Source organism: Sus scrofa, chromosome 7 (assembly GCF_000003025.6).
Source record: "Sus scrofa isolate TJ Tabasco breed Duroc chromosome 7, Sscrofa11.1, whole genome shotgun sequence".
In the NCBI taxonomy this organism is placed as follows: domain Eukaryota; kingdom Metazoa; phylum Chordata; class Mammalia; order Artiodactyla; family Suidae; genus Sus; species Sus scrofa.
In genome coordinates, this window is record NC_010449.5 from 68,783,243 (window position 1) to 68,798,333 (window position 15,091).

The 15,091-nt window shown below is 35.3% G+C and overlaps 1 protein-coding gene across 7 annotated transcripts in view; it reads right to left on the reverse strand.

Moving 5' to 3' along the window:
• Positions 1-15,091, reverse strand: part of SCFD1 (sec1 family domain containing 1) — a 156,477-nt gene that overhangs the window by 88,664 nt on the left and 52,722 nt on the right. For all 7 annotated transcript variants that reach the window (XM_021099902.1, XM_021099900.1, XM_021099904.1 and 4 more), the window contains 4 exons: positions 13,433-13,529; positions 8,126-8,196; positions 5,454-5,533; positions 1,202-1,264 (listed from right to left, as the gene is read on the reverse strand). In XM_021099902.1, the coding sequence (XP_020955561.1) occupies positions 1,202-1,264; positions 5,454-5,533; positions 8,126-8,196; positions 13,433-13,529 (311 nt within the window). The remainder of the gene's footprint in view (positions 1-1,201; positions 1,265-5,453; positions 5,534-8,125; positions 8,197-13,432; positions 13,530-15,091) is intronic.

Consider the following 15,091-nt stretch of genomic DNA (forward strand, 5'->3'; position numbering starts at 1 on the left):
CAAGGCTCTAAAAAATAAGCTAGGATTTTGAAACTAGGATGGTATGGATAAGAACAATTAGAAGTCACTTTGTTCACCTCCTTTGAAAAATCACACACGTTACACAGTTTCTCTGCAGTCAGAAGTTGTACCCAGCCTACTATTTTAGAAGTATGCCTCCTTAGTAGTAAGCTTAGTTCCATCTTTTTTGGGGGGGCCCCAGGTACAGCATATGGTTATTTTCAGGCTAAGGGTCAAATTGGAGTTGCAGCTGCTAGCCTATGCCAAAACCATACCAATGCAGGATCTGAGCTGTGTCTGTGACCTATGCCATAGCTCATGGCAATGCCGGATCCTTAACCCACTGATCAGGGCCAGGGATCGAACCCATGTCCTCATGGATACTAGTCAGGTTTGTTTCCACTGAACAACAATGAGGAACTCCTAGTTCCATCTTGAAGCTAGGCCTTGAGTGTCTAACTTCGAGTCTATATTATCAACATTGATACAAAAACAGTTTTAAGCTTCATGCATCTTCTGAAAATGAAAAATACATTTTAAGAACAAGGAAGCATATGAAACCATACCACATAAAATACATAAACTTCACTTATAATGTTTGGCTAATTTCTGCTATACAGCAAAGTGACCCAGTCATATGTATATACACATTCCCTTTATTATATTATCTTCCACCATGGTCTATCCCAAGAGACTGGATATAGTTTCCTGTGCTATACAGTAAAACCTCATTGCATACCCATTCTAAATGTAATAGTTTGCATCCAGTAACCCCAAACTCCCAGTCCATCCATTCCCTTCCCCCTCCCCCTTGGCAACAAGGCTGTTCTCTGTGAGTTTTTTATTCTGTAGATAGGTTTCTCTGCACCATATTTTAGATTCTACATACAAGTGGTATCATATGGTATTTGTCTCTTTTTTGACGTACCTCACTTTAGTATGATAATCTCTAGTTGTTCCAGCCATACATTTTAAAATGACAATTTAAGGAAGCCAAAGGCATGGTGACATTTGTTTTGTATCAAACTGAAAGAATTCTACATCCAAAGTGTCATACATTATATTTTTAAGGCATTAAAGTTCAATTATGGTACGGAGTACCAGACTTGTTTGATCAGTTATTAAAAATAACACCAAATAAAATTAAAACATTTTTTGAAAGAGGAAAAAAAATAAACAAAACAATAAAAAAAATACTTACCCCATTGGTTTAGTGGTAGTGTTGCCGTAACTGGCAGGAGCTGAAGCCATCTTGGCAAAAGCCCTATGAAATAAAAAGTTATATTTAATAACTGATTATTTGAGCTTACATTTAGTATCATGGCATTAAAATATCTACTCACTAACCATAACTTTTACTATGCAGACAGTTTCTGAAAAAAAATAATTTTTCTGGAGCTCCCGTCATGGTGCAGTGGTTAATGAATCCGACTAGGAACCATGAGGTTGCGGGTTCAATCCCTGGCCTCGCCCAGTGGGTCGAGGATCTGGTATTGCTGTGAGCTGTGGTGTAGGTTGCAGACGCGGCTCAGATCCCACGTTGCTGTGGCTCTTGGCATAGGCTGGTGTCTACAGCTCCGATTCAACCCCTAGCCTGGGAACCTCCATATACCGTGGGAGCAGCCCTAGAAAAGGCCACAAAAAAAAAAAAAAAAAAAAAAAAAAAAGACCAAAAAAAGAGAATTTTTCAGTAAGTAAAACAGTGTTTCAGCACAGTGTTTCAATTGTCAAACAATTATACAAACATTGATTATGTAATTTGTAAACATATAAAATAATGCCCAAACATAGAATAGGTAGTAGTAAAATACTGAGATTCTTTAAAAAACAGAAATATGTTAGTTGCCCAAACTTCACAATTTTTCTTTTATATCTGATTATTAATGTGAGATGAAGACTTTATGTCTTAAAAGAACAATTGCGTACTAAGTTTAGTCTCTTAACTGTTCTCCACATTCCATACTCCCTCATTCCCAGACATATGCCTTTGCTCCTATTGTCCTTTGGGGTTATAAACTCTCCAATAAAAATTGTACATTTCCTTTTAAGATTCAACTCAAAATCACTTTCTTCATTAACATTATTCAGATTCAATGATTTTTCTTTTCAGTTACATACACACTTTTATAATGAACTGCATATAGTCATTTATTTTCAAATCTTTCTAAATGTCCGGAGTATCTTTTAACTAAACTACAGAATTCTTGAAGGCTGGGCAAAAATATGGCAGTGAGCTGTGTCTTAAATATATATTTTCCTTCTGGGAATATGTTCACTGTAGAGGATCCGGAAAACAGAATGCTCCCAGAAAAACCCTAACTTACAGGTAACCACTGTTAGGATCTTGGCATATATTCTTCTCATCTTTGGACACATGCATATATAATATATATAATTTATAAACAAAATGAGTATCTTATTGTACATACTATTCTATAACATTTGTTTGGCTGCACCTGAAGCATATAAAAGTTCTCGGGCCAAGAATCAAATCCCAGCTGCAACCGCAACCTACACACACAGCTGCTGCACTGTTGGATCCTTAACCCACTGCCCTGAGCCGAGGATTGAACCCATGCCTCAGCAGTGACCCAAACCTCTGCAAAGACAACACTGGATCCTTAACCTGCTGCACCACAGCAGGACCTGCTATTCTATAAAATTTTTATAGCAGTGTGCCACAAATATTTTTATGTGAATCATAATGATTTCTAATCATTTAAAATGCTTGTGTAGGCAGTTCTGTTGCAGCTCAGCAGTAACAAACCTGACAAGAATCCATGAGAATGCAGGGATTGAACCTGACCTTGCTTAGTGAGTTAAGGATTTGGCATTGCTGTGAGCTGTGGTGTAGGTTATAGACATGGTTTGGATCTGGTGCTGCTGTGGGTGTGGTGTAGGCTGGCAGCTGCAAGTCTTGACTTGACCACTAGCCTGGGAACTCCCATATGCTGCAGGGGTGTCCCTAAAAAGCAAAAAAAAAAAAAAAAAAAGGATTTTGTAAATGGAAAAAAAAAATCTATCTAAATACTAGAAAATCTTGTGAGAGTAAAAAAAAGAAGGAGAATAACTAAGGTGCGGAAGATGAAATGATAAAAATATTCTATTTCAATCTGGACAAAATTTGCTATAATAAATACTATTAGAGAAATCCCAAACGCACAATTCACAATTTTGTTCAGAAAGGAGGATGTCAATCAACTGTTTCTAGCAGTTGACTGGAATGTCTGCCTTTAACAAAAATGAATTTTTCACCAGAAACAATACCTAAGTGTAAATAAGATATACCCATCTTTTAATAATGAAGAAGGGTTAAAGAAAGAGTATTACATTTATATGGCTGAATATTATGCAAGCACCAATACTACCAATGAAGATTATAGCTGATCCTTGAGAGACATGGGTCTGAACTGTCAGAGTCCACTTACTCATATTTTTATCAATAAACATATACTATATTACTACATGATCTGCGATGGCTTAAATCCATGGCTGTGGAACTGAAAATACAGAGGGCCAGCCCATAGTGAAGTAATACTTGGACTTCAGCGTCCCTAACCTCCAGGTTGTTCAAAAGTCAGCTGTATTTAAGACAATGAAAAACTGGCATGAGGAAAGTTATTGGGAAACTGGAATGCAAATTGTTATCTATAACAATGATTCCCCAATTAAAAAATAAATATGTAATGTGCATATAAAAGGATATAGACTAATGTTTACTTGTAGACTCTGGATGGGGAGATTACAGGTAAGTTTTTACTTTTTTTATACCTTTATGAGTTTTCTAAAATTTCCTTTGATAAATTGGTAAAACCCTTATAATTAGAAAGAAAAATGTTACAAATTAGAAATTATATACTGTGTAACATATAAAATGATGCCTAAGACTGTCTTTCCTCTCATAAAGAATGAAAGGAATAGAATGAAACATCTCACCAATGGTTTGATTAAGGAGTTCCAACGAAGTTATAATGTAAAACACAATGAAATATACAACAACCAAATGTGTTAGTGTCTATATTTCATAAAAATTAGAAAAAAGGGTTTTTAGGTTTGTCTTACTAAACTAAGGTTTGTTATACATTTTTTCTTATATAAGAACACAATGAATTAAAAGCAAATTCAAAAAAACAAAACAGAGGTATGGATAATAAAAAGCACCCATAAACTCACGACTCAGAGATAACCACTGTGTGAACAATTTTTATAGTTCTCTTACTATGCATATTTTTTTATATAGTTGGGATCAGAATGGATATTCAATCCTCTAGCCTTAAGAAATTAATTACACTAATATCTTGAAGGTACTGTTGTAGAAAATTTAGAAAATAAAGAACCCAAAATGAAAAAAATTCTACTACTTGGAGTTACCCACTATTAGCATTTAAGTGTACGTCACTTTGCTATCCAATTATATGTATATATGTGGTATGTCTACATACACACACACACATAAACACACACAGGTGAATGGATTGGGATCCTACTGTTAAAAAAGGTCAGCTAAGTTTTAGCTCAAAAGAGTATACCTGATTTCAACAAATTAAGGTAATACTGACAACAAATTATCATCTTACCACTTTTATTTTCTTTATATCACTTAATATGGTTTAACACTATTCTGTTCATTTGTTTGCTTATTTGTTGATTTGCTGTTCCCTCAACACAAATGTAAATTCAATGAGTAGGGGCTTTCCACAGAATGTTCACTATTGTATTTTTAATGTCTAGAAGAGTTCCTGGTCACTGAGACAAAGGAAATATTTATTAACAAATTACTGACTAATAAACTGTATTTTCACTTCACCATATAACATGGCCATTTCCCAATGGTATTAAATAATTAGTCTTCCATAACATGATTTTTAATGACTCAGTTGCATTCCTTATGGAAATGACATAATTCAATATTACTGCCAGACATTCAGGTAGGTTTTCAAAATTTATTACAATAGCTTCTAAGATTTTACAACTCCAATTACTTCTTTGGGATTAACTCTTAAGAGAAGTGCTAGGTCAAGGCTGTACTTCATCATTAGGTAATTTTCCTGCATCCTTGGCACAACATTTTCTAAATCTTTGCATTATGTTAATCTGTACTTTTCTGATTACTAATGAAATAAAAAAATTTTCTTTTAATATTTTTTGAGACATTTGACCCAAAACATTTCAGTCTTTGACGTTCTCATCTCATCAGTGAAGAAAAATATAGGAAAAAATACGTCTAGGAAAGAAAGGTATCACCACTTTATATAAAACTATCGATAGGGTGGGGGAGATAAGGAAATATTTATGCCTATTAATTAAAAAAAAATAATAAGACACTGTTCAGTTTTCTTAGTAATATTCCCATCTTCTTGGAAACTTAACTGCCACTGTATTCTCTCTCTCTCTCTTTTTTTTTTTTTGTATTCTCTTAAACTATAAGAACTGAAGAATAAAATAAAACTTACTTCCACTGTTTGATATATTGTAAGGGATTAAGGTTGCATCCTGCATCAGTTAAAGCTTTTTTGTACTGCTCCAAATCAGCCTGAAATAAGAATGATATAACAAAAAAATTTTACTTTCATCAAAGAGAAGACCATTTTTTTGTTCATTTGATTATTCAAAAAGTTAGACCAAAGGCATGAGTACGTAAGTAGAGTAAAGCGGTATCTTACTTAAGTGGGTACCTAAATGAGCACCTAAGACAAAAATCACATTTAATGAAAATTATTTTTGACAGGCTCCCAAATCACCTATAAAATACAGTATTTTGCCATCCCTCAGGAAGTCCAACAGTGTTTTTCCTCCACTGTTGACACAGATTGTTTGTCCCTGGGATAAGCATTAAGAAGACTGGCTTGACCAAGTATATTTCAAACTGGAAACACGAGGGGAATGACCTCAACTTAGGGGAAATGCAGATTTAAGTTATCCCACCTTATACTCACTATAAAGGTCCAAAAATATTAACTGAATAGCTGGCATCCTACAATTTTTAAATCATTTTCTCTTTCTTACTCCTTTTTTACTGATGAGTAAAGTCTAGTTGAATTCATGTATAAGAGTCTATCATAGTGACTGCACTGTAAAATTTTAAAAGAAAGAAACTCTTAAGCTCACTCTCAATCAGAGACATTCACTATTTCACATTTTGGGGGCTATCAATCTAACATCAGTAGTCATAATTTGCTTTAAGCTTCTTAATGACCACTTAAACTTATGATAAGACATAATTCTTACCAAAAATAAATAATATAACGTGGTTAAATTAAGGTAAACTGAATTAATCATAGGTTCCTAATAAATATTATAAATAGGCTATTAGAATCCCTTAAGATATAGGTACAACCTCATTAATAAGAGCAATATTTCTGGAAAAAAAAACTATAAGTAGTACCCTCTCATCAGAAGTTTTGCTTTCCATGATTTCAGTTACCTGTGGTCAAGTGATGTCTGACTAAATGGAAATTCCCAGAAAAAAAAATTCATTACATCTTATTTAAATTATGTGCTGTTTTGAATGTCATGATGAAATCTTGCCCACTGCCCCAACCAATGACATCATCTCCAGACATCTAACCATCTGTCAACCTTGTCATGGCTTGATGATACATGATCATGAAGCAGATGATCCTCCTTCATGTCAGAAGGTCAACAGCAGCCTAATGCTACATCTCAATGCCTATGTCATTCATCTCATTTCACCTTATCATGCAGGTTTTTTTATCAGGTCACATCATCGTAAGAATGAGTACAGTACAATATATTCGGAGAGAGTTGTCATTCACATAACTTTTATTATAGCATATTGTTTTAAGTTATTCTACTTTATTATTAGTTATGATTGGTAATTTCTTACTGTGCCTAATTTACAAATTAAATGTCATAGATATATATAGAAAAAAATACATGGGGGGGTTTGGAACTATCCACAGTTTCAGGCATCCATTGGGGGCCTTGGAACGTATCCCCCTTTGATAAAGAGGAGACTACTGTACTTTGTTACTGAATTAAAATAAAAGTCAAGAGATGTATACCCAGGACAAAGCTGAATTGACCTAAAACAAATACTGGGTTTGATTTGCTATTTGACATGCCAAAAACAAGAAGCCTCACAATCTACTAGACATTAGAAAAATAATTGCTACCAGCAAAGGAAAGGAGTTTCCAACAGCCATATCATTCTAAGTATCATCCCTGAGGTCCTTAGGCTTGTTGCTCATCCAGTAAAATTAAACTAAGTTAACACTAGAAAGAGTTAACAGGTCACTATCCCAGCAACAAGACTGATACCAAAGTCATGACTTTCCTTCACTGTAAGTCAGTTACCTCAACATGGTTAAAAAAAAAAAAAAAAAAAAAAAAAATTTTTTTTCCTCAAAAGCATCTGATGGCTCAGTACAGAAAAACAACAAAATATCCCACAACCTACTCTTCCAAAGAGAAAAAAAATCTTCTAGGACTGAAAATTTGTCATTTTCCAATCATTCTTAGAAATTCACTCAGATATCAAAGTAGCTATTTTACTGCAATACAAAGTGTCTCAACTTTATATGTATCATATGAAAGATATGAATCTGAAGTTTAATCTTATTAAATTGCAGTATTTATATAACTTTTGAAACTTTAGGTATTTGCTTCCAAGTAACTCCTCTATATTTTATAATGGACATTAGTTTCAAAACAACTGCAAAATATTACTAAACTTTTCCTTTAGGTTCAAGATAAATTCCTCAGAAGGAAAATAGGTATTAATGGCTATATCTTAAAGAAAAGGAACTTTTAAGATCACCATGAGAAATGATAAGACCAATCTTTCAAAAAGCAGAGTAAACTTGGTTAACTTATTTCACAATAGTTATTTTCCAGAAATAAGAATTTTGGCTACTTACGCTCAGTTCACATTCCAACACTTAAAGAGAGTGAGACATTTCTTGAGTGGACAGTTTTCTGGGCCACCATAAATACTGCTATAACACTCAGCAGTAAATAGAACCAGCCTTAAGAAACTGTTTTTCTTTTAAAGGAAGGCGGGAAGTAGTTATTTGGCTATAGTGATTTTTACTACTATTTTTTTTTTTTTTTAAACAAATGAGTATTCCCCCTTCTTCTCAATAACTGAAAACAGAGAACATACCTCAGAAGGTGCTTGCTGTGCACTTATATAATAGATAAGAAACAGCCTCATTTTATCTTCTGGAGTTCCTGCTATAAAGGGGAAAACAGATAAAGAAAAAGAAACTTTTAGAATTCTATTTATGTATTATATAGTCAATGCTGTAAATTCAAGGCATACACAAATGTGACAAGACAAAATAAAGTTATTTTTTCTGTTTTTTGCTTTTTTTTCTTTTTAGGGCCACACCTGCAGCATATGGAAGTTCCTGGGCTAGGGGTCAAATTGGAGCTGCAGCTGCTGGCCTAGGCCACAGCCACAGCCACACGATATCCATGACACATCTATGACCTATGTTGACCTATGTAATGTCAGATGCTTAAGCCATTGAGCCAGGCCAGGGATCCAACGTGCATCCCCATGGATACTAGCTGGGTTCTTAACCTACTGAGCCACAATGGGAACCCCAAGTTCTTTTTTATTAGTAGTGATTTTTGGGTACCCCCAAAGCACACAGAAGTTCCTGGGGCAGGGACTGAACCTGAGCCACAGGTGTGACAACACTGAATCCTTAACCACTAGGCCATCAGGGAACTCTGACAAAATAAAGTTCTTGATTCAACTAATTTAAGACTATATAGGCCCTAAATTACAACTGTGTAAAATGCAGATGTGGAAAAAGATTAAATGCTGTAGGATTATAGGGATGAGATATGGAAGTACTTTCATTCTATCTTCAAAATTGTCTATAATGTTGAAATTTATCTTTTGGATATAAACTCATGGAGAAAATAAAGGTATAGGTAGGATAATCATACAGTTCTAAAATAGCATACTTTTGAGATGAAAAGGGAGGATACTAGTAATAATTATGTAAGGCCAACAGGTCTAAAAAATGGGATTATCCTAGGAAGCCAATTGTATGGTCTCCCTAAGTACTGGGTTATGCAACTATGCTAGCTAAAATCATCTAGCTGAACCTAAGGTCATACTTCTGAAATTGGAGCCACTAAATATACATTTACCCTCTTTCTGAAGAAAAAGGGTTATGAAGATTTGGAAAACTGCTATGTTTATGGTAAAATAAACACTGTCATATTATGCATACTATATTTGCCTGAATTTTAAGACAAAACATAAAATTTCAGTGAAATTTCTTGCTTGCAGTGGGTGCTTTGAGTTATTACCTCTATTACCCAAAGCCCAAGACTGACCTGAGAAACTTATTCTTTCTCCCCTTAGTTACTGGGTGTACTCTGGTGCAAAGTAGTAAGGCAATGGCCATGTGTAACTCAGTTGCACTATTCAACAAATATCAATATGCACTCTCACTTCAAAATGTGTCTCGATATGCAAGAACTCAGGAATGTTAATACTTTATTATAGAATAAAAAAGAATTTTTTCAAAACATATGAACATGACAGATGAACCACTGACTGTTTTGCCTTCAAATTATTCTTACTCCCTAAGTATGACAAAGACTGGTAATAAAGATCAATGACAGGTTCTCCAAAGTTCTCATGTTAACAAATAAATATTGTATTTTAGACACTTTGAAGTACGTTATGAGTCAAGGTCTTGTGTAAATACTAGGAGGAAGCTGATATTTTTATTTTAGCAGGTAATTAGCCTGGTTGGGTTCAGGCCATAGTTTCTATCAGCTTCTGTGAGTGGTAGTCCCATCATGGATTCTATTTTCTGTCCCACTGCCCGGAAGCCATTATGGGAACTGGGAGGTCATCTAGTCCGTCACCTCCCAGTCTCTGGAATGCTGCTTAGGATCAGAGTCATGCATGTACAAGTGAGAGGTGAGCCTAGGAATTCATAAACAACTTTATGGGATTGCTTTTCCGATTCTCTACAGTCTCCCTGGTGCTTCCTAGTTTCCTTGGCTTTTTCCTTTTTGGTGTTCTAGCTTTGGCTTTAGTTATTCTGCTCCACGGCATGTTTCCTGCAACTATGACAAAGCAGTTAGAGCGCAAACTGAAAAAGTCTTTGGAAGCAATGGTTCCTAAGATCCAAGAAAAAGGTTCCCCTCCCTCAGAGTTTTAGGGGTCTTTGAGTCACTGCTATTGCTTTATTAACAGTGCAGTGTTTTCTAAGAGTAGGCAGTGTTTTCTAAGTATTCTGCTTAAAGAAGGAAAGGTTTCCACTCTTCTTCAAGGAGAAACATTTTTTTTTTTCTTTTTTCTTTTTAGGGCCGTACCTGTGGCATATGGAGGTTCCCAGGCTAGGGGGTCCAATCAGAGCTGCCAGCCTACGCCACAGCAACACCAGATCTGAGCCACGTCTGCAACCTACACCACAGCAACACCGGATCCTTAACCCACTGAGCAAGGCCAGAGATCAAACCCACAAGCTCATGGCTCCTAGTCAGATTCATTTCCGCTGCGCCATGACAGGAAGTCCAAGGAGAAACATATTTTATAATGGCTGTAAGTATTAATAAATGCCCTAAAACCTCTGCTAAGGTTTTTAAGAATCATATGATGCTAAGAATTGGAGGGCATGCAGTGGTTACAATGACATTAATCACAAGGGAATCAATGGAAATTGTAAAAATTTATGTATCCTTTACAACTGTGAATACTCCAGAGCCTGTAGCTACAGCCTGGATCTTCTGCTGCACATAAGTTTCTACTGCAGCTGCTATTTTTAAACTCAGAGTTTCCTTACTGAACAATCTGATAATTTTAAGTGTAATTAAGAGAGCTTCTTCCTCCCTGGAAAATCTGAGAGTAAGCTGTTGATCTGTTGTCCCATCACTCCACATGTTGAAGACATTCTTCAATATAACTGTCAAAATCAGAAAATTAGTGAACCCTCTAATCCTCAGATGTCATTTCAAGTTTCACTTATTGTCTCTATAACATCTTTTATGAGAAAAGGATCAGTTTCAGAACCCTATGTTGCAAAGAGCTGTGATCCCTTACATAGAGTTATCTTCTCTAGGAAACAATTCAAGTCTTTCCTTGACTTCATGGCCTTGATGAAGATGACAGTTTTTTTTTTTTTTTTTCTTTTGGTAGAATACCCACAGTTAATTTTTGTCTGATATTCCTAATGATTAGATTCGGATTGTACATCTTTGGCAGGAATATAACAAAAGTGATAATGTATTTTTTTGTACTGGATCCTATTGGGTGTATACTATTTCAATATGTCTCATTGCTGATGATATTCACTGTGATAACTTAATAAGGGATCTATCAGGCTTCTCCACTGTCAAGTTTTTCTTCCTTTATAATTAGTAAGTATATTGTAGGGAGGTACTTTGAATCTGTGTAAATGATCTACAATTTTCTATTTATTCAATTAATGTATCTGTACAGATTCATGGCTTTCTATTTCATTCAGTATGTTATAATCTGTTATTATTTATTTTGATATTATCATAATCTGGCCATAGGGGGCCTCTTCAAGCTGACTTCTGGGTTCTTTTGACAAGTTCCATCATGTTTGGGTTACTTTCCTTGCCTTCTGACACAATGAAGTGTTCTAGGCTCATTTTATACTTTCTCTCCCTGGAAACAATTTCGTCTCCAATGAGTTCTAGTGGAAAGCTGAATTTATAAGCTAAAATGTACTACTGGGGAATTGTTGCTCCTAGCCCTGCTCAATTGGCAGAGTTAGGGAATACATACATTTGTGTACACACACACAGATATATCTATATTTATTTATCTATTTGACAAGTATTTAGTGAAAACATCTAGTCTACATGAGCACCTCCAATTCCAATCCAACATTACAGGGTTCATTCCAGTTTTCTTCCTTTCCATATTTATAACTTCTTCTCTGACAATGGGAAACCTGGCTCCCTTGACATTATCTGATATATTTATTTATTTAACCAGTCCTTTGTGTGTAAGAAATATCCTATCTTTGCTACCGTCTTCTTGCCTGCATGGATGCTGTCTTACTCTATTTAGGCTCTGATTCCCTTCAATGGAGCCATCCCCATGCCTGGCTATAACTCTCACACTGCCTAGGCCGATGCTTGGTTTGTCCTATGCAGGGTCACCCTCCTTAATCTGACAGGACTCTTATACTGTGTACTGAACTGCCCCCACATGTGTGCACCCCGCTCACTTCACCTGGACTTTGACACCTCATGCCAGATTACCAACCCTCCTCCCTCTATCGAATGTGTGGATGCCCTTCCCATCCCGCTCAGGTTCTGACATCCTGTTCTGGGCTAAAGTGGTAGTAGACTGTGACTTCACATGAATGCCCACCTTGCTCTGTTCTACTTAATGTCTTTAAAAATAAATGGTTTGAAAAAGTAAGGGAAAGGAAAAATAAAATTAACACAATTATTTGCTTCAACTTTACTCAAAGCCTATAGTAAATAACAAGGAAAAGCTCTGAAGTGATGGGCTTAGATGTATTTTTTTTTTCCATTGTGAAGTACATATACCTGCAAAATGCTATGTTCTCCCCACAAACGTAGCTTTCTAAAAGTGTGAGCAATACTAGGGCTTCTCAGAAGTTTTTATGAATAGAATCTTTTGATTATAAACAATTCGAAATTTTTTTTATTACTTTCCACCTTGGAATAAAATTGAAAAGTCAAACCAAAACTGTAACTCAAAAACCATGATCATTCAGCTGAAGAGTTTGTATATAAAATTATAAGCTGAATGGCTTATATGCTTTTTATTCGTTCTTGAGAAGAATATTTGAACTGAAAATTCTTCTGAAATCATCGACAGGTCTTTAAAGTTTAGAGAATTTTAGAGGCTAAAACCTATGTAGAGCTTATGATCATTATAACTGAAAGCAATAACTAGATATTTTCTAAGTACAAATAAATCTAACACATATTTCAATAAATATAAATACAAAGGGACAGACTACAGAGTTTCTTTAAAAGTGAATTTCCTAAATATTTAAAACAATTCAGTTTTACATACATCTTTTTTTAGGAAATTCCTTAGGGTTAAGCAAAGGAATCAGGAAGTGTATCACTTAGAGATGCTTGCTTTGAATGTTTTACCTTCAAATCTTGCTGGAATCAGCAGAAATTGAACTTCAAATGTATCACTTTAAACAAATGAATATAAAAAGTGCTTAAGTATCCCTCCCCGCAAAAAGGTGTTTACATACTACCAAAGAAAATTCAATAAAATAAAATGCAAATTATTTTTCTACCTTAGAACTGCTATGCAACAAACTTTTCGACAGGGATCTAGCTCATTTTAATTGTCTTATTAAGTGCAAAGATTATGAGAAAAACAATAATTCTATTCAGATTTTACTCAAATTGAAAATACTGGATTCATCAAATGTAAAACTTGTATTAACCTTAAATTTATGGTACATACCATCAGGATCTGATATTATATCTAGAAGAGATTTATCCAGAGTAGTTTTGCTCATTATCTTTTCTTCATATTCAAAATAAACATCCAATTTTCTTGCCTATTTCAAAATAAGTTTCAGATTAGAACACATAAAGTAACAAAAACATACTAAAGGCCTCTCAGCTTAAAAGTTTCTATTTTCTATGATCAATTTGAAAAACAAATGTTCACTTCCTAATAGAATTTAAATTTTCTTATTTTTGATCATACACAATGTAAAAAACAATAGACTATTTTATCTATTATATTTGACTTATAAATTCAGAATTAAGTGTGAATGTCATATATTAGCCAAGATAAAAATCACACAAATCTCAATTATTATATTAATTAGTAACTAGCATACAAATCACATCATATTCCATGCGAGTTAATGTCAGGTAATCATGTTATGTCTATTTTTTAGTAAGCAAATCCACAGATTTTCATCCTAACTGGAAAGACTGTTACTCTAATTATTTTCAATGGTTTTTAAATAAATTGTGGAATTTCCTCATTAATTTTCCTACCTAATACTTTGAAGTTTAGATAACAGAAAAGCAGTTAAACTCAGCTTTTCTGTATGGCAGCTTTTCTCATCTAAAATTTGTTGATTAATATTATCCAAATGAAATTAACATGTTAGAATATTTCAAGGTAAACAAAAATCATCAACAAGTATCAAAGTATGCTTCAGATAAGACAAAAAAAAGAACATGTTTTACTACTGAAGGTATTAACAATCTAAGTGAAAGTAGAAACCACTCATAAAATAAATGAGAATACTTAAGAGATACCAAAAAAGAACGATAAGAGAAATAGAGAATATAAATAAATACATTAAGCTAAGATGACAGAATGAGATAAATAATTAACCAACTGTGGAGAAGGAAGTGATGAATTTTGAACTGTTCTGAAAGTGACTTGGGGACATGGATAGAGTTCATTTCAGTTAAAGGGATCAGACCAAGGCATCACCAGAGTGGAGAGATCCGAATGGCAGACTCAGGAGTGCCTTCACATATGAGGCAACAGGCAATCAGAGTCCCTTATTCCTATTCCTCACAGTGGCACACAAGGCCAGAGCTTTATTATTTTTTTTATTTTTTATTTTTTTGGTCTTTTCGCCTTTTCCAGGGCCGCTCCAGCGGCATATGGAGGTTCACAGGCTAGAGGTCTAATCGGAGCTGTAGCTGCCGGCCTACGCCAGAGCCACAGCAACACGGGATCCGAGCCGCGTCTGTGACCTACACCACAGCTCACGGCAACGCCGGATCCTTAACCCACTGAGCAAGCACAGGGATCGAACCAGAAACCTCATGGTTGCTAGTCGGATTCGTTAACCACTGAGCCATGACGGGAACTCCGAGGCCAGAGCTTTAAAAGGATGAAAGGTTCAGTTTTAAAATCAAAACAGGAGTTCCTGTCGAGGCGCAGTGGTTAACGAATCCGACTAGGAACCATGAGGTCGTGGGTTCGATCCCTGCCCTTGCTCAGTGGGTTAACGATCTGGTGTTGCCGTAAGCTGTGGTGTAGGTCGCAGACGCAGCTCAGATCCCGTGTTGCTGTGGCTCTGGCGTAGGCCAGGAGCTGCAGCTCTGATTCGACCCCTAGCCTGGGAACCTCCATATGCCGTGGGAG